General features: G+C 39.9%; 1 protein-coding gene across 10 annotated transcripts in view; it reads left to right on the plus strand.

Moving 5' to 3' along the window:
- The window catches only part of diaph2 (diaphanous-related formin 2), a 337,446-nt gene that overhangs the window by 254,665 nt on the left and 57,920 nt on the right, over positions 1 to 24,861 (plus strand). For 9 of the 10 annotated variants that reach the window (XM_046405286.1, XM_046405289.1, XM_046405287.1 and 6 more), the window contains one exon: positions 21,859 to 22,023. The exons of the other annotated variant lie outside the window; for it this stretch is intronic. In XM_046405286.1, coding sequence (XP_046261242.1) covers positions 21,859 to 22,023 — 165 coding nt within the window. The remainder of the gene's footprint in view (positions 1 to 21,858; positions 22,024 to 24,861) is intronic. 10 annotated transcript variants of the gene reach the window in all.

Raw genomic sequence — 24,861 nt, forward strand, 5'->3', positions numbered from 1 at the left:
TGGGGGGAGCAGCGTGACGTGTGTCTCAGGGACAGAGTCATGTAGAGAAGGAACAGTTTCTCCTCTCTCTCTCTCTCTCTCTCTTTCCCCCGACTCTGTTTCTCACCACATGTGGCTCTCAGTAGACATCTCTCCAACTCATTCTGACAGGCTTTGTTTTTCTTTGTTGCATTTCAAATAGGGATTGGCTGGTATTCTCAGCCAGTCAAGGCCAAGACAGAATTGTCAAAACACTCTTGAATTTCAGCTTTTAGAAAATACTCTTTGCTGATGACATGTGCTGAGAGGCCTGCAACTCCGCGCCCCCATTTTTCATTCAGGATCTCACAAAAATACTGGTAGTGCCGATCTTCTGTTGAATACACCTTGATAATTGGATTTGGATTATTTATTTATTTTTTTCCCCACAGCCATCTCTGAATTCTTAATTGAAAGGAAGCCGTAGTTCCATGTTATATAATTGTGGCTTTTTGGAGCAATGTATGAACCCAGCAAGGATACTAATGTGTTCTGGTGATTGAGCAGGACATATAAATGCCGAGGCACATAACATACCACCTGTGCCTAGAGTTTGAAAAATATACCCAGGAATGTTTTGAACCCATTAATGGACTGCATGGTGTAGGACAATCACAGAAAAAATGAGACTTGACACAGTTATTGGTTTATATTGTTTCTCAGCTTCATCTGTGCATGTAATTTTGTTGCTTCATGTGTCTGTATGGTACGAACCACCGTAAATAACTTGGCACAGAGACAATAATGTTACGTGTGCACACTCTTACATTCACAGAAACATCGTATGTGTTGTAGGATGATTGCTACCTGTTTCCAACATTTCAAAGCAGTAGTATATCAGGCATGTTACAGCAAATGGAGTATTTACAACAGTCTTTATAGCCGTCCCCACAGAGACAATACACTGCAAGCCAAAACAACAGTCAAGTCTGTGTGTGTTTTTTATCGACACTTAAACTCCAATCAGCAATGTGGATAGATAGGATGACCTTCAGATGCACTAGTGGTTATTATGATAAAGACGTCTCCATAAACATGATTACAAGAGATGAGTTAGTTTGTTGTGAAGAGGAACCACTGGCTGGTGCACCGGCGCAGTGACAGACAAACAGAAGCTTTTAAAGGGTAGCTTAAGTATCCCAGGTTTTTGTGTCTATCATGAACAAAATTTTTTGGAATTGGTCCAGTACTGAGTGAGACCGCTGCAGCCAGCTGCCACAAAACAGGCTGCATTGTAATCCCTGTGGGCAATTGTCAAAGTATGTCCACTCAAAGTGCTTATTTTTGCCACTGACGGACTCGGGTCTGTCAGTGGCAGAGATACACATTTGCTGAAGAACGAAATCAGAACAGCTATAATAGTTCTCATTAAAGCCAACAGATGCCATTCACGCAAATATTAAAAATATCTGTGAATAGAGAGAATAGAAAATGGAAAAACCAACCCACCAAAACCACCTTGGTTCCTATTTTCACTGTTCCAACAATCACCATCTCAGGTCTGGTTGAAATAAACTTTGTAATCACAATTGCAATTTGCTGCGTTAGATGTGAAAATATTTAGAGAGGAGCGAGAGTGAGGACGGATTTGAGAAGCAGCAATGCAAAACAGTGTGGAAAGCTTAAGTTAAACCAAAAGGATCTCATTCTTTAACACAAAGGTGTATCTCTATAGGGATCTGTTCCCTTATATTCTCAAACACTTTCTGCCTCTCTCTCTCACTGTCACACACACACACACACACACGTGCAGACTGTACATTGTTGGTGGGACTAAACCCTGTCATTCAGCTGCAACAGGGATGTGTCAGACACATTCGCAGCTGATCCAGCAGGTGACCTTGAATTGACTTTCTGTGATGAAGACTTATGGTTGATCCCTGGGCTTTTTGCCTTGATGCTTTGCAGCTCTCCATCCAAACTTAAGAACATGGATAGGGACCTTAGAGACCATGTGTCTTTTTCTCTGTTGTTCTCCTGTCTTTGTTTATTTATGTACTCAGTCATTTGTCTATCCCATAGCTTTCAAGGGTGTCCATACAGGTGATAAGGACGTACAGTTCCAAAAATACATAACATTTTTCAAAAATTATTATTATTATTTTTTCACATTTCCTTGTGCTTATAAAGTTATTTGATAATGAATATATGTGTGCACACGTAAATCATAATCTTTGCAGACTGGAGTACTTTTAACAATCAAAGTGACTTTCTTTCTTTCTTTCTTTCTGTGTAAAAGCATGCATTTTGAAATCAGAAATTTACATGTGCTGTCTTTCATTGGCCTAAATTTATCATAGAAGTACAAGGAAAAAAACAAGGGTTAATTTGGGGATGAGGGATAATTTGGCGTGCATTTTTCTCTTTTCTTTGACCATCACTTAACTGCATAACATATCCTAAACATGGATATAATGAGTCAAATGTACAGGTTTGTCTATTGAACAGAAATCTGCTGCAGTCTTGAAGTATTGACACAGTGAACATCCACTCACTGCTCTTTCTCCTCCGTTATTATATTAAGTGCTGAAGCTAATGATTGTACAGAAACCTGGTAATATGTTTTAAATCACTTCAGCTTAAATAAAACAGTAGTACTTTGTTCCCAATAGCAACAATGGGGAAATTATCTGAATAACCTGCAGCTCCAATTTACACCTCTGATTTGAATCTGTTCCCTGGCAAGACCTGTGGAGGCTGCCGGATACCAAAGCATTCAGAGCTTCCCAAATTGAACATGTGACTTCTCAGAAACAATACAGATGACAGTAATACAAACCTACAGCATTGTCTGGTACACTTTTATCATGCTGCTGAAATCTATATCGAGAGACTTTGAGTTTTTGTGTGTGAGTATGTAAAGACATTTTTGAACTTCTATTTTAAAAGTGGGCGAAAAATGCTGCTGGAACAAGCAGCTCCTCCCACTTATCAACTCTACGGTAGAGCTGCTGCTTTGTTTTCTATTTATGTGTTTTTTAAAACATGTGCACACCTCCTCGCTTACTTACAAACTCGCATCGCAAAGTTTTGTTTTTAACACACTTACAATGGTACCAGCTGTAATGCAGATTCAAGCACACATCTGTCTTACTTTGTCTTGGTGTTCCCAGTCACAGATAAGGCACAGGTGTGAAAATACACATCCAGTGGTATATGCGGGAACAGGTGATAACTAGAGGGACACATCGGTTTGTGCTGTTATACGTCATTGGTAATGAGGTGTTTCTGCACCGCAGCGTCATCAAAAAACTAACCTATTGGAGTCTGCATGTTTGTCGAAAAGCAGTCAAATGAAATCTCCTGCACAGAAGACCGCCAGGCACTGTGAGCGAAAACCTCGTTGTTTCTTGAGGTGATGTCGGAAAAAATAAAAGAAGAACTTGAGAAATTTGAATGATTGACTTTAGTTTTTAAGCGCTCTGTGGGCTGAACGTGCTCTTGGGGCGTGTTTGTGATGGGTAGTACAGCAGAGGTTATCGTGCCTCAGGCTTGTTTGATCCGCTGGTCATATTCTTAAATCTCTGTGAGCAGGGTCATGATGCTCCATCTGAAATGTGTTTCTGTTTGCATGTGCTCCATAGCCCCACTCCTACAGTTTGTATGTACAAATAAGAGTTTTAAAGACTGGATAAAAAGAAATTTCCGGTTTGATGTGACTCTCTGACACACTGTGTGTTGTAACAATGCCAATAGAGACAGCTTTTGAAGTGTGTCATTGTAGATATATTTTATTTATTTATTCATTTATTTCTCACTGCCATACGCCTCACAACTTGTATTCTGTTACAAATGGAGGTAGACTTGGAGAGGACTGCTGACTGAATCAGGGACGTTCACTCTCCTTTTAAACTAAACATGTAGCAGCTGTACATGTTTATTTTTCAAGGAGTAGAAGGACGACTATAACACATAAACTCCTTGTTTATGTGCATACCACAGATACTAGAGAGTACCATTAAAATAAATGATAATAATTTGAATTTTAAGTGTAATGTCAGCATAGCTTGGAGACTGTGGTTACAAATGAAGCTTTTGTGCTTTGGATCATTCAGGTCAACTCCAAATTTAAGCGTCCCAGGAGTATTAACACCATCTTCTGGATTATTTATTTATTAACAGTATAATTGTTAAACCTGTCATTGAACAATATGAGGAAAAGTCTTGCTTTGTTATTTGAGCATCATATATTCAGCTTACATAGCTTAAAGAAAGATGCAAATTTAAATTTAGCGATTAACTGCTTTACATTATGTTGCTCTGTAAGTGCTAAGATAATGTTGCACTGGTTCATTTTATTCAAAAATATTCAGGACATAGTGAACATGATGGTTTGAAAACCAGAAAATGCTTCTTCTGATTCAAAGTCAATCTGCCGATCTTGCAATTAGCCACTGAACTACCCCCCTTGCAGATGTGTACACATTTATTTTTATCCATATGTTTATAATAATTGTAAAGTAGTAATTGTCATCAGGCATCCAGATATTAGCCAGGAAAGATAGAAGAGGGGGTTTATGCTGCGGAGTTTGTACTGTCAGAGAGTGACAGTCATTGTGTGTCTATGTGATAGGGGTGTTTTGGGGAGTGTAGGAATGTGTATACATGAGATAGCTCCAAGGCAGCACCGAATGATAACCGTGAATGAGGCATTTTCCATTGAAGTGATTAAAATGATTGAGGACAGCGGCGAACTCATTCATCTCTGAGCAAGGTGATGAGGGACATTCTGTATGTGTGACTGTCCGAGAGAAAAGTGCCTCAGTGCATTCACGTATATGTGAGTGTGTGTATGTGTGCGCGTGTGTTTATGTGTCACAGATGTAGAACAAGTTGTGAAATGGGACTGGCGTGGCGGCAGCCAGAGCGATGTGGAGCGATGCCCACAGGAGGACCATGTCTTTTCACTGTACATCTGAACAGACAGCCAAATATTTATCATCCCCACCGCAGCCTACATTCTACATCTTAATTTGACCTTCATCAGAACAAAGTAAAAAATTCCTCATTGCCAACTTCAGCCCCTGTTGTTTTGTTGTGTTAGTTTATTTTTAGGACTGTTTTATTTATTTATTTGTTTATTTCTTACATGCTAGCGCAGGAACCAGTATCAGCAGTAGTCAAAGTTCCTTGAGATTTCAGTGCATTGACTCTCATTGACTCTCTTTAATTACCTCGTGCTGTCTTGCATGTGTGCTGTATTTTTCTTTCTTGCTTTTTTTGGTCTAACAATAGGTGATAAGTAGTAGTAGTTATTTTTGATACTGAAAACATTTTAATTGTTCTCTTGACCAAGTGGTTAAAACACACACTGCACTTTAAATGTAAGTAGAGCTAGCTTCAGTGGCCTTGTTAGCTATACATTACCGCACTCAAGCACACTGAGTGTATATATATATAAACCCACTTAGCATTGGCAGTCTTGTGAAAGTGTTGATTTGAGGTCTATGGGTTCATGTCTTTTTCTCGGTCCCTCTTTCACTCCCCTCTGCATCCCCCATCAGCTGCTCTAATCTCTTGAATGCCATCCACACTCACCGTTCATCCCCTGCCTTCAGGATTGGTTTCACACAGTGATCCCCTCACTGACCAGACAGACGACTCGACAATTAACCTCCGAGGTTGACCTGAAATATCTCAAACCCTCTCCCTTCAGCATCCTTATTGGCCTCTAATAGATTTCTAACAGGCTGAAAAAAGTGGATTGAATTCCATCCATCCAACCCTTAAGCTCCGCGCAGAAACACTGTTCAATGTTTTTTTTTTCTTTTTTTTTCAGTTGCTAAATACCACAGTCGTGACTGGGGTACAGGATGTTGTTAGAGCTGAATGTGTAATGATATGCCCAGGCTAGGACACAGTACTGTAGTGTTAATAATGGCATTAGACTTTGTGGTGTTCTTCACAGAATTGCTTCCTCATTTCCTTTAAAGCCCTGCAGTTTGGTTTCCATTCTAATAGTCAAAAAGTACTCAGCCAGTTTGACTGAAACTGTATTTCCCATGAAGAAAATTAGTTCATGTGTTACTTAATACCACTTTAGCCATTATTACAGAGTTCGGAGCTGATGCAGCCTCTGCGTGTTACCTTTCTGGTAATCATAGCCACATAGAGCTATGGATATACCCTGCTGTGCTGTGGACCAGCAGGGTATATCCTGTTCTTTTCACTGAAAATGAGTGGTGTCCTCAATGATGTTTGCGCACTGTGCGTTGAGTTTTGGTCGCTGTTTTGTTTTAAAAAATATTCTTCCTGCTCTCAGGCGTACGTGCTTTGCTTGCATGTGATTGCATGTGCGTATGGTCATTGTGTTGGCAGTTGAATGGAGAGCATGTGCAGATCAGATTGTAACCAGTTAAGTAATGATTCAGAAGACAGCTAGTAGGATTTATCCACTAATAGATCTCCTGGGAGATAACCTAATCCCCCAACAATATCTCCTTATCATATTACAGGTGAACTATGTACAGAATGGGCTTCTCTATCCACAAATGAATACTAAGCCCTATACTTACCTTTAAGCTTATTAGATTTCATCTGAAACAGAGCAGTATCAAGTATTCTCTCCAATGCAAGGCTGATCAGAGATAATAATCCTGAGATTAGTTTTAATTTCACAGTCACAGTTATAGAAAATATTGTTAGTCGTCCCCCCCCCCCCCAAAAAAACAGGAGTATTTAGAAGCATTTGTGAAATAACTTAGAACGTGTTCATTACAATCGGGGAAGTATGTTCTGTACTGGGGATTTACTCCATACTGTAGCACAGTAAATACACTATGTAATCTTTTTACTGAATGCTTTTGTCATCCACAGAGATCACAAGAGGGAACTTGTCAGTGGCAAATGAAAGTTAGACTTCTTTTCAAGGTGCGGATTGGAGATTAGTAGTAATGCTCATCTCTGTCTTTTCTGTCCGCTTTCACAGAGATGATACGATTTGCAAGAGATGAGACCCCTTCTTTTCTCTCCCTCACGGCCTCTCTCTGTCTCCCTCAACCATCTATTACTTCCTTGTCCTAACTCTCTCGTGTTACCCATCTCCTTTCTTCTCTTTATCCCCTTCTTTCACATTGGCTAAGCTCGAAAGTGGGTTGCTACCTCTTTTCAGGATTCCGAAAGGAATAGATTATATGAGTGAGTAGATGATCTGAACAGGGCTCCAAGTGGCTTTGTGTTGCCATATAGACACTCAGGAGTACTTTATTTTTCCCCACGTGTGTGAGCCCTCCTCATGCCAATTCATAGCATTGATTAGCATTGCTAGTTTTTGACAATAATGGGATGGAAACAGCTCAAAATTCAAGAATGTAAAAGCCTGAGAAACAGTTCCAAGAAGGAAGGTTGCACATTCTACCATCCTGTACCAAAAAGTACACTATGCACAGCATGTCTTCCATATATCACAGACATTCTATGATTCATTTATTATACACTCTCTCTGACAAACAGTTAAATCTGAAAGCTCAATTCAAAGGTTTCTCCCTCTCCTGTATAATATTTTTTATGGTTTTAATTCCTTTTGTTTTCTCAATGCGGCTGCCGTCTCATTTAAAATCTGGTTTTCCTTATTGGCCCTGTGCAGAGGGAGGGACTTTCCTCGGCTGTTCTTTGCTCATCTGCTCATCTGCTCATCTGAGCTCATTTAATCATGTCTGTGCTTATTGCTCAGTGGTTATCCACATATTCACAGATCACTAGCCAATGGAGGAAGGGAGACATCACGGTCAATTAGGTGCGTAATGAGAGATCACCGATGAATTAGTATTTTCTATAATATTGACTTTTTTTCTGTCCATCATGATGCCACATTACAGTAGAGACGCTGATACGTAGTAGAAAGAGATGAGGTGCATACCAAGTATGTTGTTTTTTTAAGCAATACAGCTTTTGTTTTTTTTCCCCAAACAAAATCATTTTCATTTAAGAAATGTATGTATCCTTTCAAAACTGGCCTGCAAGATCAAAACTTCATTTTTCATTTTGAAAGAGTGTGGCAATCTTTGAGTCTGAACGGCTACGCTATGTTAGAGCAATGGTTCCCCAGTGAGTTGGGACCCCAGAACGACTTGCAGAATAAATCTGAGCATCAAGAGTGGAAGTGGAAAGAAACGTGTTTGTTCTCCGTCATCTGTCCCCTCTGATCCCATTTTTTTTTCTTGTAAATGCTGAATACCTTTTCATCCCTCTAAATTAAAATTAAAATTACCAAACAATTTCAGAAGCAAAATGTACTTGTAACATGAGCTGGTTACAGCTCATATAAATACATATGGCACTTAGATGGCTTAAGTAGACTCTGTTTAATTTTTTAAAGGGTCTGCTTAAACAGGTGCTGTGCTTTCAGCCATCTTTATTTACACAACGTACAGGCATTTCTGAGATATAGTTGCTTAGTCTTTAATTTAGGACATGAAATCTGAGTTTCCTTTGAAATTTAGCATTGGAATTGTGCCCGTATCATCTAGTGCTGTTTAATTCCCTGTTTCACGTTCTCAGATAATGACAGGATTTTGTATTGACAGTCGAAACTGCTCTTATTTCAGCTCTTGTTTCATTACATGGCGCTGGCGTGCGTTCAATAGGTCGATACACAAGTTTGATTCACAATTGTTCCCCATTGCTTGCAGCGTCAAAGCTAGACTTGGTAAACACATTTGCATTTTAATGACTGATATAGATTGTTCTCTTGTACTCTTCTCTGCAACCCGCGCCTGCCTGCGTAGTTAGAAGGTGGGCTGCATTTAGTCTGGTTAAAACACCACAGCAAGCTGGCTTATCACCCCTGCAAGGTTTCGGGTGACAGTAGGCCAAGGATAAAAAAAGTCTGGAAATGGTAATTAAGAAAATAACCAGGTTAATGTCCACATTGTGGAATAGCGCAGTTAATGTTAATGAAGACAGACTGAGTGGTTGAAAATGAAACCTCAAATGGAGCACAAATGGATGTCATCAGGGCAGCAGTCAGCCAATGAGGAGTGAGTATTTGAAGAGGCAGATTATTTTCGTGTCCCAAGCTCACGTTTTCTTCCTGTGCCACCTGCAGAGGATGATGCTACCCATTAAGGAGAGTTTGCCTCTGTGGGCATGTAATCTGATGCAAATTAGAGCAACAGTCTGCCAAATGAGTGCAGTGATGGTGCCATGGAGCGGTTGTAGCAGGTAACACAGCCAAGCTACATACCCATAGTGCTGAGGTGTGTTTGTGTGCTATGCAGATACCTGTCTTGATAAAGATTCTGTTAAACTGATGAGTCCCCACATTGATCTCAGTGTCTGTGAAAGCCACTTGCCAAGAAATACTGCACACTGCAGCAATGAATTGATCCTGTGTTTGTCAAGGTGTTCAGGCCTGTTTGGCTTTTTCACCAGCACCACTACCACTGTATCGACTGTTTGCAAGTGCCCAAAACCAATGCCTCTCTAAATATGTGCACAGAGAGCAGTCTGTGAAAGCTCCTGCCCTGAGGTGCAGAACAAAAAAGACAAAACAATAAGTTTAATGTCTATTTACTCTGCACTAACATACTTTTCTTCCACTTTCTGCACTGCTTTCTCACTCTCTTCTTGTTCACATTGTGATCATATTTATTTCTTGCAGTATTTTCTAGGGAGAACAATTCATGTATCAGAGGAGATTTAATGTGGGCATGTTTTCTTCATTGGTACACTCACTGTTAAGATCCTGTTCTTGGATGTGTACAAAGCCTGCAAAACCTTTTGTCACCAAGTGACAAGCAATCTAGCCAATAACAAAGATTTTCACAGATAGTGCCGTGTTTCTGTAGAGAAAAGAAAATATAATTGGCTGAAGAAAGTGAAGTTTAAATGCAGGGGCTCTTGTTTCAATAAAAGAATAGTTTTTTTTTTCTTTTTTATTACTGACAGTACTGTTGTCACTTCACAATCGTCGACAGGCTGGAGGCTCTAATTTATCTGTTTCTCTGTGTTTTCCTTCGCACAGTAGAAGGGGAAGGAGGCTGTAACAGGGCCCTGCACCACAGGGGAGAGTTGTCTTTAGTGGTGGCATTGATTTTATAAAAGGTTGCTCAGTGGGGAGGCTAGGTAGGCATGTCAACCTTAGCTCTCACCAAAGCATTTCACACCGTCAAGCTTATTGTGCTCCCTCTGTAATCCTAAAAACCAAAGGACATAGTATGTAAATATCCGCATAGCCTCCCTTTAAAATACATGACTATTGCCTTTTCACGTGAAAAAGACAATATTTTTCCAACAAATTTTTGTTGGTGGCCCTCAAAATGTTTCTATTCCATTTATATATATATATATATATATATATATATATATATATATATATATATATATATATAAAAAAGTGAGGTGGGCAATGCTTAGTTAGTTTTACACATTTTTCTCCTCCCGGCACAACTAAACGTGTATTTTGTTTTGCAATTGAATACACGCTATGGAGGTAAGAGTCAAGGAGAAAGGTGGGAAAGATGGATTGACAGATTTGCATACTTTGTGTGACAGCTGGCTGTGTGGAGTTCTCTGCTGGTCATTTCTGGGAGGAATTGGGAAATAGAGCAAGCAGAAATAAAATGTGAGCAGCTCAGTGAGATGAACACAAGTAGGGAGAGGAAGAACTTCTTAAGATGATGAACTGGCAATCAACATGCTTTCCTCTTTACACGTTAGAGTACACACACACACACACGTAGCCAAAGGCAGTTTATCAACTTCTTGCCAGTGCTCTTTCCACCATCTTCGTCTCCCTTTAGAGGGAATCTTGTCACAGGGTCAGGTGTGGAGATAACCTGACTTGAGCAAAAAGAAAAAAACATCCAGTACCGCTCCATTGAACTTAAAACTGTAAAAGTCAGTGCTCTCAGTTTTAACTCAGTCACACTGTCAGTGTAAAATCTTCATCATGTGATACACATTTATAAAGACTGAAGAGAAATACTCTATGGTATCACTGCGGTTTTTGGTACTTTTGGCAGGGTAATGCCTGAAGAATTTGTGTGTCACTTGTGCCTGCCTTGGCTGTTGCTATTTGTGTCTGTGTGTGTATGAACATGTGTGATAAACACATGGAAGACAGCTCTCCACACACATCTATTATTCCACAAACAAATGTATTGTAAGTGCCAGTTTTCTGTCAGTCATTGAGCACTAATCACTGGCAAATCCACTTGCCTTCTAGGGAGTACATAATACTGTATCCCCCCTGTCAATTTCTTTATTTTTCTTCCTTCTGCACCATGACACCCAGAAGTTTTTTTTTTTGACTAGTGAGTCACACAAAGCTCCTCTATCTGCCTGCTGTGCTACATGACAAAAACTCTTGGGGAGATCATTTTTATCTTACTCTTGATTGCCAGATAATTATCAATTAATTATTTAGAGCCTTAAATGAAGTTGCTAAAAATAGACTCAATGCCTCTGTTGTTGCCAATGGAAACGGCTCCATTATTCCTTCCTCCACAGTCTGCATCTTTCTTTCTCTGGCTCCCTGCCTTTGACAGCTATTTCTGCCACTCATATCTGACTGTAATCTTGTAAAGGAGGAGGATGTCCTTTTGTATTTAAAGCTATTAAAGCCTGAAGCTACTGTTTAAATCTCCCCATGTTTTTTATGCCTTTCTCTGCCAACTGTCAGTCAACGGTCACAGAAAACTGTGGTCCAGCCACAGGAAACTGACCTTATGGGTACAGTTTGGTCTTTCTTCAGTGAAGTTTGACTTCAGAAGCCTTGAGTTTATATTGGCAAGGCAAACGTTGCTGAGTAACACTCACCATCTTCTGATTTCTCCAAGTAGTTTTGTCCACTACTAACATTACATGTGCTTCATAATAATCTTTAGTGGACAGCATCTTCTTTTCACTTCTAACTCTTAGGATACTTCATTAGGCTGAAGGTGTTGTGAACAAAGAAATGTGCTGTAAGTGGTCTTATAATGGGATTCATTGGCTTAAAGAATCGAAACTTTTTTCTTCCCTCTGCATGTGTTCACACACAGACACACACACACACACACTGAACCAAGGGCCAAACAAGCTGACCTGCTGAATGGGTTTGTGCTGTGGTAATGATAATGCTATTGAATGGAGCTGTACTCTGTCACACTATCTGCTGGGCCAGTAGTCTAACTGAAGGAACCTGATCAATATACAGTCTCTCTCTCTCTCTCTCTCTCTCTCTCTCTCTCTCTCTCTCTCTCTCTCTCTCTCTCTCTCTCTCTCTCTCTCTCTCTCTCTCTCTCTCCCCCAACCCCTTTTCCATCAATCCTGCCACCATGCTTTCTTCATCTCAATCTGTTGGCACTGAAGCATGATTACCTAAGCATTAAAAGTTTAAAAGTTCAACCATCTTTGTTGCCACTATTTTGTGTAGGCAGTTGAAAGTTATCATTATCAGTAAATGTGAGCTGTTGCCCTAAAAAGTCTTACCTTTGGTGAAAAGGGTGATTACCATATTTTCAATAAGTAAGTGAAATAATTGAGACATTCATTTTCATTTCGTTTGAGTATTTTAATGATTTTTGCATAAACTGTGCTGTTGGATTCCTCCGTTTCTCATGTGCATACACTCACATATCCAATTGAACTGAATGAGTCAGACTTTGTTGCGGAGATTCGATTGACATTTTAAACATTCCCCAGCAGTCATCAGGCACACATCAAAAGCAGCCCAAAATGGTGTCCATTTTGCATTCCAAGCTGCCCGTCTTGATTACTGGTCTGTTCAGAAGGCATGCATTAAATGGGCACTTAAAAGGTCCCATTTTCGACTGTATGCACAGTGATCACACCAACAATATGTAATCTGGACATGCTGTGAGAAAACGAGGGTCAAATCGCACTTTTGAAATATTTCCCTTCTTTTGTTTAAAGCTGCTGGGTATACTGAGATTGGATAGGAAAAAAAAGTTACTACATCACAATAATTCAGAAAATTGTAATTCATTCTCATAAAGAGGAACTATGAGGTAATTTGATGTGATTTGATTTAGCCTTCGAATGCATTGAATGCAACCAAGAGATGGCCAAAAGGGAAATTGTTGCTGTGAGCCTTATTTTAAGGGTTTTCTGCTTTATTGCATTTTAATGACTGAGTGAATATCAGCAAGAGCAGCTGAATATTAGTGAGTGACTGGAGATGCAGAAGCCCCAGGAGTTTCTGCCTTTAAGAACACAGGAGCAGGCTGGTGCCATGTTTTTTATGTGATTACATTTCAAAGGTCCTTTCATGCTCATCATGCACTGCACACCATAAACTCCAACTATGCAGTCTGTTAGGACAAGTGAAAACTCCTATAGGTATAGTAGCACTCGATAACTAATGAAACAACTGTGCATTATGTTCCTCAATGTCCACATCAAGGGCAAGCGAAAGTTGAAATGTTAAAGTACTATTCATAAGGCATCTATCAAACACAGATAAATATGACTGTAATATGCCTACGGCACGTATGCTATAGTGGAAGACGTGCTGAACCACGAGTGTGCGTGCCTGTATGAGCGTGAGTTGCAACAGGCTTATTAGGGGCAGATAAAGACGGTAAAAACAAAGAGACAGACAAACAGAAACACAGCACGAAACAAAAAGTACAGACCGGCAATTGTGATTCATCACTGTCACCACTGCATAGAAGTACACAGACATGGCATGTGCAAGGAAACAAGACTGTACTGTGCGTCCCACACATCCTTTGTACTCCCTCAGCAGCAAAGCCAAACAAGTCTTTAAAACTGATCACGCTGCAAGGAAATATCAAACTTTCCTCCACTATCGGAGGCTAGGAGCACAGTGTTAATATTATATTGTGTCATCTAGAAATAAGGTGAGCCAGGTCATAAGGTGGGGAACTGTAGAAAAGACAAAACAAGCAATTGTGTCTGGCCATTTGGTGAAGTAATGTTGTCGGGTATTTTAGTTTGAAAAGGTGTACATTTAGTGCATCTGAACAAGACTGAGTAATTCAGCTGAAAGCATGTGTGATTAAGAGAGAGAAAGATAGCATTTGTTTTCTTACCAGATCCAACCAGTTCTATTTGTGCTAAGGGAGACAATGTGCTGGTTGGATTCAATGAAGACCGAATCCATAGATGTGCAGCACTGGGTATCGCTGGCATCTCAAAGATTAATTATTAACACTATTGAAAACATGCATTTATCTACATTCTATACCATTCTGGTATATAGACTATCTAACTGGGTTTTCTGTGGACGTTAAGCTGTTTACATTTTTACAAGCTTTTTATGTGTCCACTAAATGACATGTGCCACCTGCATTTTTGCACATACTTGTCTCTCTAAGGGACATGTTGTGAGCCACTGGAATGTAGAGGTAGGGATTGATGTTTTTACTGATTAAATCAGCATCGGGGGAAGCAAGAGGCTTGACCTTTCACAGTGTGACAAGTATGAACATTGTAAACACAATGGATTTGCACTGTCGTTACACAGAGAAGCACAGGCCTCAGGTATCGATGTGACATGAGATTGCTTTAGATGAAGATGAAAGGACGACAGCAACCACTAAAGGTTATCAAAGATTTAAAAAAAAAAAATGCATGTGTGTGTTTGCCAGTAATCTTATTCAGGCCGTGTTATGTTCACATACACTCACTTGCCAGCAGCATTATAGTGGACACCAAATTATTTCTTCCCCTGTGCTCTCTCTCCTTTTTTAATAGCCTATCCATGATTCAACAGGTCATTCCCATGGACCTAATCCCCTCATATCTAATTCATATAGTCTCTTTTCCTTTACCAGATGTAGCCATTACACCCATCAGTCCCCCCTCCTCATTGGGTTGTTCCGAGACCAGCTGGGTGCTGTCGTGAAGAGCTTTGAATGCTTGAGCAGAAGCAACCTTTCTCTCCACGTATCTAAATATTTCAGAGACAGACAGGAAGAATAAATTGACAGTAAAATTGATATCAAATCTGGCTTTTAATTTCAAGAACAAAATTATGTAAGATGTGTTGGGGAGATGATGGAGAGGAGTAAAGCGAGAAGAAAGGTTATGACCCCTCTGTCAAAGTGGTCATGTAATTCACCAAGGCTCTGACGTGTGAAAAATACATCTCTCACAGTTATTAAATGTATGTATATGTAGATGCTGCCTGTGTACTTCATATACACAGTTCTATACATATTTATGCGCAAGTGTGTGTGTGTCTGGGGGTGTGTTTTACTTACCTTGTGGGGACAAAAATCTGTTTACAGTCACACCAAAATGCAAGTCCCCATGAGGTCGATGATTAAATTTTAGGGTGAAGACTTGCTTATGTTGAGGTTGAGGTTAAGGTTAATGTAAAGGTTAGGGTTAGGCGAGTAATGGTTATGAGTAGAGTAAGTTAGAAATTAATCTTTGTAATGTCCCCACAGGGCATGGAAACAAGACTGTGTGTGTGTGTGTGCATGTGTGTGTGTGCGCAATGAAGGAGAAAAGGAAATATATGAAAATTCTTTGAGGAAGCTGAAGGTTAAGGGGTTGAGGCAGAGTCTGATCACTGCACTGACACTCTACATCTCTCTGACCCTCTCACAGTATTACATTAATTACATTTTGTGAAAGGGGGTGAGATGGCACCAAATAATCACCACCCTGTTGGCACCTTCTGTAATCCAACAGAGAGAGGAAGAGAGAGAGAGAGAGAGAGAGGCAGGGGGAAAGAGATACAGTGTGTGTGTGTGTGTGTGTGTGTGTAGTGACACAGATGAATCAACAGGATAGAGTTTCACGATGACACACCGCTGATTTTCATCCAAGGTGTTGTTCTGATTACTTTGGACAAAGCCCAACAATTTTCAGAGTATTGTTCCACCAAAGCATTCACTTTGGTAGAGATGTAATTATTTTCACCATGTGAAATCAACCTGACTTTAATCATTTTTTTTTTCCTTGTGCACAACAAACAGGCTCATATTTCAGAGCTCAGATTCTCAGAGCTGAGATTATAGGGGCCTTAAACACATTCTGGCCAGGTCACCAGTCAGTCTTTGTGCACTGTAACAGGCAAATCAGCACAGGGAAAGTGAGGTTTATTGGGAACCGGTCAAAATGGTGACGGCGTTATTCTATAGCCATTACTTTGTGCAGTCAGTATTTACTTCCTAATGATCGTAAAAGCAAAAAACTTGTCTATCATTAGTTTAAGTATTTTTATCAAGAGTGGTGTATAATCAGTAAATACAGGCTGGCCTTCAGAAACACCAGACAACTACTGCTGTGGAAGAGGATAACTCTGCAGTTTTTCTTATCAACCGCAGTTGCAGAAGGATGTCCGTCAGTCAGTCAGTCTGTCTATCCACCACTTTCATTGGGAGTGAAATATCTGAACAAATATTAGATAGCAATGAATTGTGGTTCAGACATTCATGCTTTATACGAAAGGTGGTTCAAAGACTTATTGTTCTCACATGGTGTATTCTAATGACTTTGGTGATTCTCTGTCTTTTCCCGTAGCTACATGCTGAGGTCTTAAATTTTGGGTTGGAGTGAAATGCCTTGATAACAGTTGGATGGATTGCCTTGGTATTTGGCACAGACATTCATGCATTGGTGATGCGTTGCTTTTTCATTACCATTTCCAAATGAATTGCTGACATGTTAAATCAGTGGTAAACATTGCTAACTCTAGCAATTAGCTCAGAGCATCCCTCTGGCTAAGGATATTTTTGGTCTTTTAGAATATCTGGTTGTAGTCTTTTGTTAAACTCAGAACTTATCATTCTCATGGACTGAGCTAATATAACATATTAAATAAAAGATCAGCATGTCTAGACTTGCTATTTTATTAAAATATATTTACGAACATGTATCGCTACTCTGAAAATGAAATCAGAGCACAGAGATTTCATTCAGTACATTCAAAACCTTTGCACATATAGTATAAGTGCTTTAAGTACTGCTTGCTGTAAATTTTGGCAACCCCTCCTTCCCAGCCCTCCCCTTCCTCGTTGTACCCATCATCACTGTACCTTCCCTCATCCTTCCTTTCACACGCTTCCCTCCTCCCTCCATCCACCTCAGCACCAGGTCACATCCCAATTTCCCAGAACTGGCTGCTGTGCTAATCCCCTCTGAGAGCTCTGGTGTCTGTGCCGTGGCCCAACTCAGGATGCTGTCAGCCTCTTCCCCCCTCGCCCTGTGGACCTTCCTCTGCTTGTAACGCCATGCACAACAGAATGGTCCTGTCCTACTCACTTAGGAACTCGACACACAATGTGGAGAGGAATACTATATGGTCACTTCTTGGCTAATGGGGGGAAAAAATCTTGTAAACCTAAAAATACAGTGTTTTCTACCTACTACTTATTCTCTAGCATTCTTTGGGTAAAATGCTGAGAAATGCAATGCTAGCAAAAAATGTGAACTATATTTATTTTTTGAAAAAAGCAGGCAAGGAAACCCAAAGAATTCAAAGATTCATACATAGATTTGAGTAGCAAGAATTACTTGGTACATCTAATATTGTGTGTTCTCTCACTCAGTGCCCTGCCACTGCACTCCATTCCTTCATCCCTCTCTCATCCTGCTCTCGCTCTCAACATGAAGGGTTGTGTCCAGTCAGTGGGCAGCTTTGGTGTAATTTGGCCCACAGGGGCTGTTGGCAGTAGGTGTGGGGATAAAGGGAGCAGGGATGGTGGGGTTTGGAGAAAAGCAGGCTTAGTGTAGGGCCTTGGATGGAGGGGCCAGCAAGCACAGGAAAAGCATTAAATAAACATTAATGCAACTAGGTTACAGGAGATTTATTAAGGAGGCTTTTCGGGCCTCCACTGTAGGGTTTTATGCAGCACTTTAATAACTCTCTCATGCACACAGGTAAACAAACCAGGTAATTTATTGCCACCCTCATAGGTGGCCATTGTGAGGACTGTTTTAACTTTATTTTGGCTCATAAATTGATTCTTTATTTGTGGGTATATTCTGTAGTTTTTATTGCAAATCCGAATCGAGTCTGGCTCCTTTTTTCCATCTAGTGTAAGTCTGTCTTGGATGTTTTCATGTCACTTTGTGGTGTTAAAACTGAATGCCCTTAATCGCAGCTTACTGATGTAAAATGTACCCTTTCTGGCACGTCAAGCACACAGATATAAAGTGACTGATTAAGCACAGTAATGAGGACACTGTGGCAGGACAAAGAACTAATTCCAGTTTTTTTTTTCTTTTTTTTTCACAAACACGGTGTATCTTGGCAACAACAGGAAATTTGAGAGAGAGAGAATTAAAAAAACACGAACTAGCTGAGCACTGCACCATTGCATTCCTCGTCTGATATTTGTAGGGCAACACTCAGGTACAGATAGATGTTTCCTTTTTTATTGTCTTTATTAATGGAATCGTGGTCAGTGTAATTTTAATTTTTTTTCTTTTTTTTTTTTTAATAATATGAATCTGCAAAGTAACTAGTAAGTAAGGTTATCAGATACAGTGGAGTAAAAAGTACAATGTAGTGAAGTGGAAGTAACTAGTATATATATAACTATATATATATATATGGAGCTCTGCTGTCAAATGAGGCTATTAGAAACTGGAATTGTGAAAGCCAAGCTGTAGTGTGATACGTTTGATCAACTATAATTGTTTATTATATAGTTTTGCCTGTTTTGGTTATTAAAGATATTATTTAAAGAAATCCCTGTGCAGAAATTCAAGAGACAGGGCACAGTATTCACAAAATTAAGTGTTTTAATCTGATCATTAGCATAAAATCCAGTAAGCACTCTGCAGATATTGTTGGTAGCAACCACATCCGTAACACTGAGCCCTCCTGCCTTGGAGCAGTTGTCTTGTTCTGCGTTGGTGAGGTTCAGTGCACAGGAAGTGCAGGCGGTAGCACATCTCTGAGGACAGCTAAAGGAGGAAAGCAGAGACTGACAAACAGAGCCAGGGCGGCCAAAGGCTGCGCGATGCTTTACCTTGAGACCCATCACCTCTGCTCCCTGCTCTGCTTCAAGCCCAAGTGATGTGAATAGCAGACACAGCTCAGACAGCATACTTCTGAAAGTTCACTCTGTGTAGGAGAGAAAGAAGGGAGTTCTGGCTTGAGTGAGAGAATTTAATGGAGAGAATATCAAGGGGAAATGTAGAAAGAGAATTATAAAGGCAATGTGTTTGAAAGAGACAGTGGTGGACAGGAAGAAAGGAAAAAGAAATAATAAAAAAAAGAGCTGTCTTTGGAGAAGAAGAACAATGACTGTGGGAAACGAAGGGAAAGAAAAGAGTAACAGACAACCTGACAGAAAGACGAAAAATGAGTGTGTGTGTGTGTGTTTGCTTGTTCATTCTGTGTCTCTTTGTGTGTTTGATGAAGGCTCACGGTTGTGTTGCTGCAGGATAATGTGTGTCGAGCTCCATCAATATGACATGTCTTTGATGTGGAAATACAAGGAGCAAAAGCCCAGCCAGCCTCAGTCCAGTCCCCAGCGGGACACATCTACCAGTGTATGCACATACATGCATATTTGTGTGTGTGTGTGTGTGTGTGTGTGAGAGAGAGAGAGAGAGAGAGAGAGAGAGAGAGGAGGATGGGGGTGGTGGTGGTGGTTTGGGGTGGAGGGAGGATTTGTACAGAGAGCCACAAGCCACAACAAGCAACAAAAGTAACCACTGCCTCAATGTTTTTTAACTACCCTTCTACAAGGGTTGCTTCCTTTGTAGAGGCTAGTTAAAAACTTACATTATATAGACAAAAGTATCCAGACACATCTTTTTTATAGCGCTGTTTTTCAGGGGCTGGGCTAGTTATTATAGGCTACGGCATTTAATGTTTCAGCCTACCGAGGCATTTTGGACAATGCTATGCTTCCAACTTTGTGGCAACAGTTTGGGGTGTACAAAGAAAGGGCCATAAAGACATGGTTGGATGAGTTTGGTGTGGAAGAACCTGACTGGCTCACACAGAGTCCTGACCTCATTCAACACCTCTGGGATCAGTGCCTGACCTCACACATGCTCTACTGCACGAATGGGCAAAAATTCCCGTAGAAACACTTCAAAATCTTGTGGAAAGCCTTCTATGAACAGTGGAAGCTGTTATAGCTGCAAAACTGTCAATATATTTAGAATTCAATGTCATTAAAATCCCTATTGGTGTAATGCTCCCTTGTTGCCATTTTTTTTCTACATAGTGTAGTTGTGGCCTGAACATTTCCTGTTGTTTATCCCTTTTCCAAGTGTTGAGTTGAGTGTTATAAATATGTATGCTCTCCGTGATTTTACAGTAATCATTTTATCTGATCAGTTAAACTTTGTTGTGAGGGAGCATTTTAAAAGAAACTCATGCTGGCATTCGGAACTGGATGCATCAGTATTTTTGGGTGGAGGCTCATTTTTTTGTAATAAATGACAATGCATAGTATGGCTTTTTTCGTGGAAGACTGGCACTTACAGGGGGATTTTTCTTCATAGGGATAATTTTAAGACTTCATCAAGCAAATATACAACTCTAATGCAGTGCAACTCGGTCAGGATTTTGGATTGAGAAATGATATCTTTTTTTGGTAAAGTTTTACTTTTACATCTATCCTCCAGGCCCCTGACTTTTCATACACTCTGACTGAAGCAAGGGGGCTAAATTAGGTCCAGGCAGACAAGAAGCTAAAGACAGGAAAGAGTAAAGACAGAACAATGAGTCTATCCAGTGGGCCCATGTGTGGTCTTTCTGCTAACCTCGACTCTGCCATCACTGCAGTGTTTTGGTAAACACTAGCTTGCAGGGAGGTAATCCAGGCAGCCTACCCCGTCTGTGTTTTTATTTCACAAATATATCACACATGCACATGTGAAAGTGTTATTTATATACACATGAAAAAAAGCGAGTTGCCAAGGGACACTGAGCAATCCCTGGACCTAAGCACGGATGTGTACTGAGATGACCAAAGAGACTTAAACATACAAAAACGGTGGCGGCAATAATGAATTATTAACAGCATTACAGGTGTGCTGTTTTTTTTGTTTTACTTAATGTGATACAACCTCATATTTATTGCTCAAAGTTATAACAAACAATAAGAGCTGATGGCCAGCACTGTAGAAATGAAACAAAACAAATAATTTAATTCCACATCATAGTAATAAGCTTTGAGCTAATGCAGATATTACAGCTATAAAAACTATAGCCTCTTAAGAGAACTAATGGAGTTTATTCTGTTGGAATCTTTTTTTTTTTGTATTTTTTGTTGTTTCTTTGTTTGCAAGCATGTAAACACATATACAAAATTTGTATAATGTGTGTGTGTGTTTTGTCAAGTTGTGGTATCCTCATTCCACCCAGGGTGCATGAGTTTCAGAGTGCCCAAGTGCAGTCTCCATGAGGTCAGTGGCTGCTGTGATAATGCTTAACTGATGCCGGCTGTCAATATCCATTCACCGGGAGAGTGCTCCGCCTGTTCAGTAAATTACACAGTGCGACGTGAGCTGCTAGGTTCAAAACAACCTGACCCCACTGTTGTTAGGAGAAACAATAGAACAATGACTGCAATCAGCTTTTCCAACAGCCATGTGTGTCATGCTGCTGACTACAAAACACCTTTCCATTACTCCGAGGCTGCGGCTATTAGCCCACCATGCCATTGACTCCAAAGTGAGTTGGGTAGGTTATTGTAATGGTACATTAGATTGTCTCTGACCCTTCTTTATCCAGTGTTTTGTTTTGTTGACCTTGACATTGGTGGGCTTTTTGAATGTCCTAAAGTATCTGAAGTGATGATTTCTCACAATAGCTTTTTTATTTTTCTAAAATGAATGTATTTGTGAGGTGCCATAGTGCTGATTGCAATACATATAAAATATGTTTTGTCTGTGTCAGTGAGAGACATGTTTTTTTTCACCTTTTTCCTTGACTCCTGTCCTTCTCACGGCTTTTGCAAGCATGCACGAGAGCAGTATGAAAAACTGTCCACGATGCACAAGAACATGCAAAAGCTCTACGAGAGTATAGGCAGCTATTTTGCCTTTGACCCTCATACCGTCAGTGTGGAGGATTTCTTTGGAGACCTGGCCAACTTCCGCATCCTCTTCATGGTGAGTATAGAGTCTTTACTTTGTTTGCATGTACATGAAAAGTCTCATGTTTACTGTTCCTTCGGAGTAGATACACACAGAGACTGACAGAAGCCCCCACCCACACATGCACACACTTTTGCACATGCCTTGACTCGCTTGCACAAATTTGGTGTCACTGAGCACCCAATGTGTAACAAATGAGATCAGAGTCTGTGTGTTAAACATGTGCGCATATTCATCAAGCTGTCAGTAGGCCCTGCCTGATGGTGAAAACATGTGTGAACATTACAGTGTCAAAGTCATAGCTTTTTACTAAATCCTCTGTGCCTGGTAAAAAGTCAGATACGTTTTAAACTCCACACCTCTAATTTGCCATTCTAGCTCCCTGTTATACCTTTCCCCCATGCTTTCAAGCCCTAATTACCCCAGTGATGTCACTATGGCATCAAGAAAGAAAGAAAGAAAGTGACATATTTTGTCATTGGAGGGAACTCACTCCAACGAAATTCATGCTCTGCGTTTAACCCACCCAAGTGACGTGCACACACACAACAAACCCGGGGAGCAGTGGGGGTTAGGTACCTTGCTCAAGGGTACCTCAGCCATGGACACCGGTACGGGGAATCGAACCAGCAACCCACCGGTTACGGGTCCGATACCCTAACCGCTGATCCACGACTGCCCCCCATCATCAGGGTTATTGATAGATCTCCTCCAGAGGAGGAAGTGAGGTTAGAAACATTTCCCTCCAAGTCAGATGTTAAGATCAGGGCTTGTACTTTTGAGTCAGTCAGCTGCTGGTTTCTGTTCTGCGGGTGATGCTGCTTTCCTTGTCATAAAAATGCCAGAAGGTTTTTTGATTGAGCGAGTGCACCATGTATTCTGGTCACTTATTTTGGTCTTTGTATTCCCTTGGTTGACCCTTACATTCTTTTCCATCTTTCTTTTAAGCTTTTGAACTGTTCTTTGACAGAATGCAGCGTCGTACCCCTGCTGTGTGGTTTCCTTCAACGTCCTCTTTTAGTAGACAATAAACTTTTTTTTTTGGTCTCAATGAAGTTTTCACTTTCTTCAGTGCCACTTTAGTGTGGACGGTTTTAAATATAAGTCTTTATAGGCCCCTTCTTGGTACTGCTTTAGTTTCCCTAAATTCTAATCTAATCTTGTTGACATTTAAGACTCTTCCTATGTACTGATATAAGAAGCTAAGTATCATCAAACTCAGCTGTAATAATACGAATTGTGTCTTCATAGTAAAAGTTGTCATTGCGGTCAAATGCTTTGTGTGCATTTGTGCGTTGTATTTATTTATGCACCGCTTTATAGCTTGTTATAAACCATTTATTACACAGTAGTACAAAAATGGTATTCCAGAACTAGTTTTTTGGGAGATAATTAGATTCGAGGTGATTTAGTTCCTGCTTGCTGTTTGTTAAAATTTGAATAGATATCATTTGTAAGTATATTCACAAAATTGCCAAATGTTTTAAAAACAAACAAGACCCTTTCACAGTAGTACAAAAATATGCTCATTATAATATAGTTATTAAGAATAGAAGCTTGCATTGAAACTTTACACCTACATGTATTGTACTCTAAATCCAAAACAAAAAATGCTTTAGAGTATACTGAGTGTCAGATGCTTAAACCTGCAGAGCAAAACTTTTTTTTTTTTTTATTATTTTTTTTAGGTACTTGTGAACTTTCTCTTCACACCAGCACTGATTAAATACCAACTTGGGAGCTGTAAGAAAAAGACAAAGTTATAAAACAGATTAGAATATATTATTTAAAAGTAGAAATGCTGAGAAAAGGAGAATGTATAATGTCAGTGTCTTACTGATAATAGAAGCTTTGGCAATCTTCTTAACCTGTTCAGCATAGTTTCATTAGCTTGCAGCTGCTTGTGTGTATGTGTGTGCCTGTGATATCACCACAGGGCATTGCAGATCTTGCTGGGGTAATGAGTCTAGAGAGGTTAACCTTAGAGGTTAAGCAGTCCTAAACTAGGTGAAATTGCATTTCATTTTGCACCTGAAAATTTAAAATTATTTTTGCATATAGCTAGAAAAAGGTTTTTACAAATTGGTTAATATTTCATTCTACTAAAATGTTGTCAACATGTTTATACCACAAAAAAATAAAGCTTCTTATAGTTTATTCCATATGTTGACCATAAACATTGAAATATATTTACGTTTTTGTCTAAATTCTAACCATAAAATTAAAAAGAAAATACACAGGTGAGAAGAGTTTACCGCTGAGGTATGAATTTCCTTTGACTAAAAGCAAAACATAAAAATTCCTCCTGTACTTGCTGACTATAGGAAATTTTCTAAAAGCAGTGAATAAAGCACATATGGCGTTGCTAAATAAATAATATTGATGGCAAGGTAAACGCCACACCTTCTCAGAACAAAGTGTTCCTTTATTTCCTGAGTATACAAATCAGTTAAACATTCCCTTGAGTGTCTTTGCTTTTCCACCTTCTGCAGTCTATCCATCCCTGCTACTAATGCCCTTGAAATTCCCAGCATCAGGGTGATGACATGGTGTCCAGAAGACATGCTCTCAGTCTTCACAATCCATTAATGTGAATGACAAAGTCCCCTTGTCTGAATCCCTCTCCCCTCTTTACTGTGAAACATCTGAAACCAACTTTTCATTCCCGCTGATCAAAGTGCACCAGTACACAACACAACGCTCCCTCAAGGATTCCAGAGTTGCATATCTCTAAAAGAGGCATCCACCCAAGAAAATAAATTATTCTCTCAAGCAAATAGCTGCATATGAATATTTTATTACTGATTTAAACTTTTCTGCAATGGATAAGGGGAGAGAAGCGAGCAGGATAAA

This window comes from Scatophagus argus, chromosome 12 (assembly GCF_020382885.2).
Source record: "Scatophagus argus isolate fScaArg1 chromosome 12, fScaArg1.pri, whole genome shotgun sequence".
NCBI lineage: Eukaryota > Metazoa > Chordata > Actinopteri > Scatophagidae > Scatophagus > Scatophagus argus.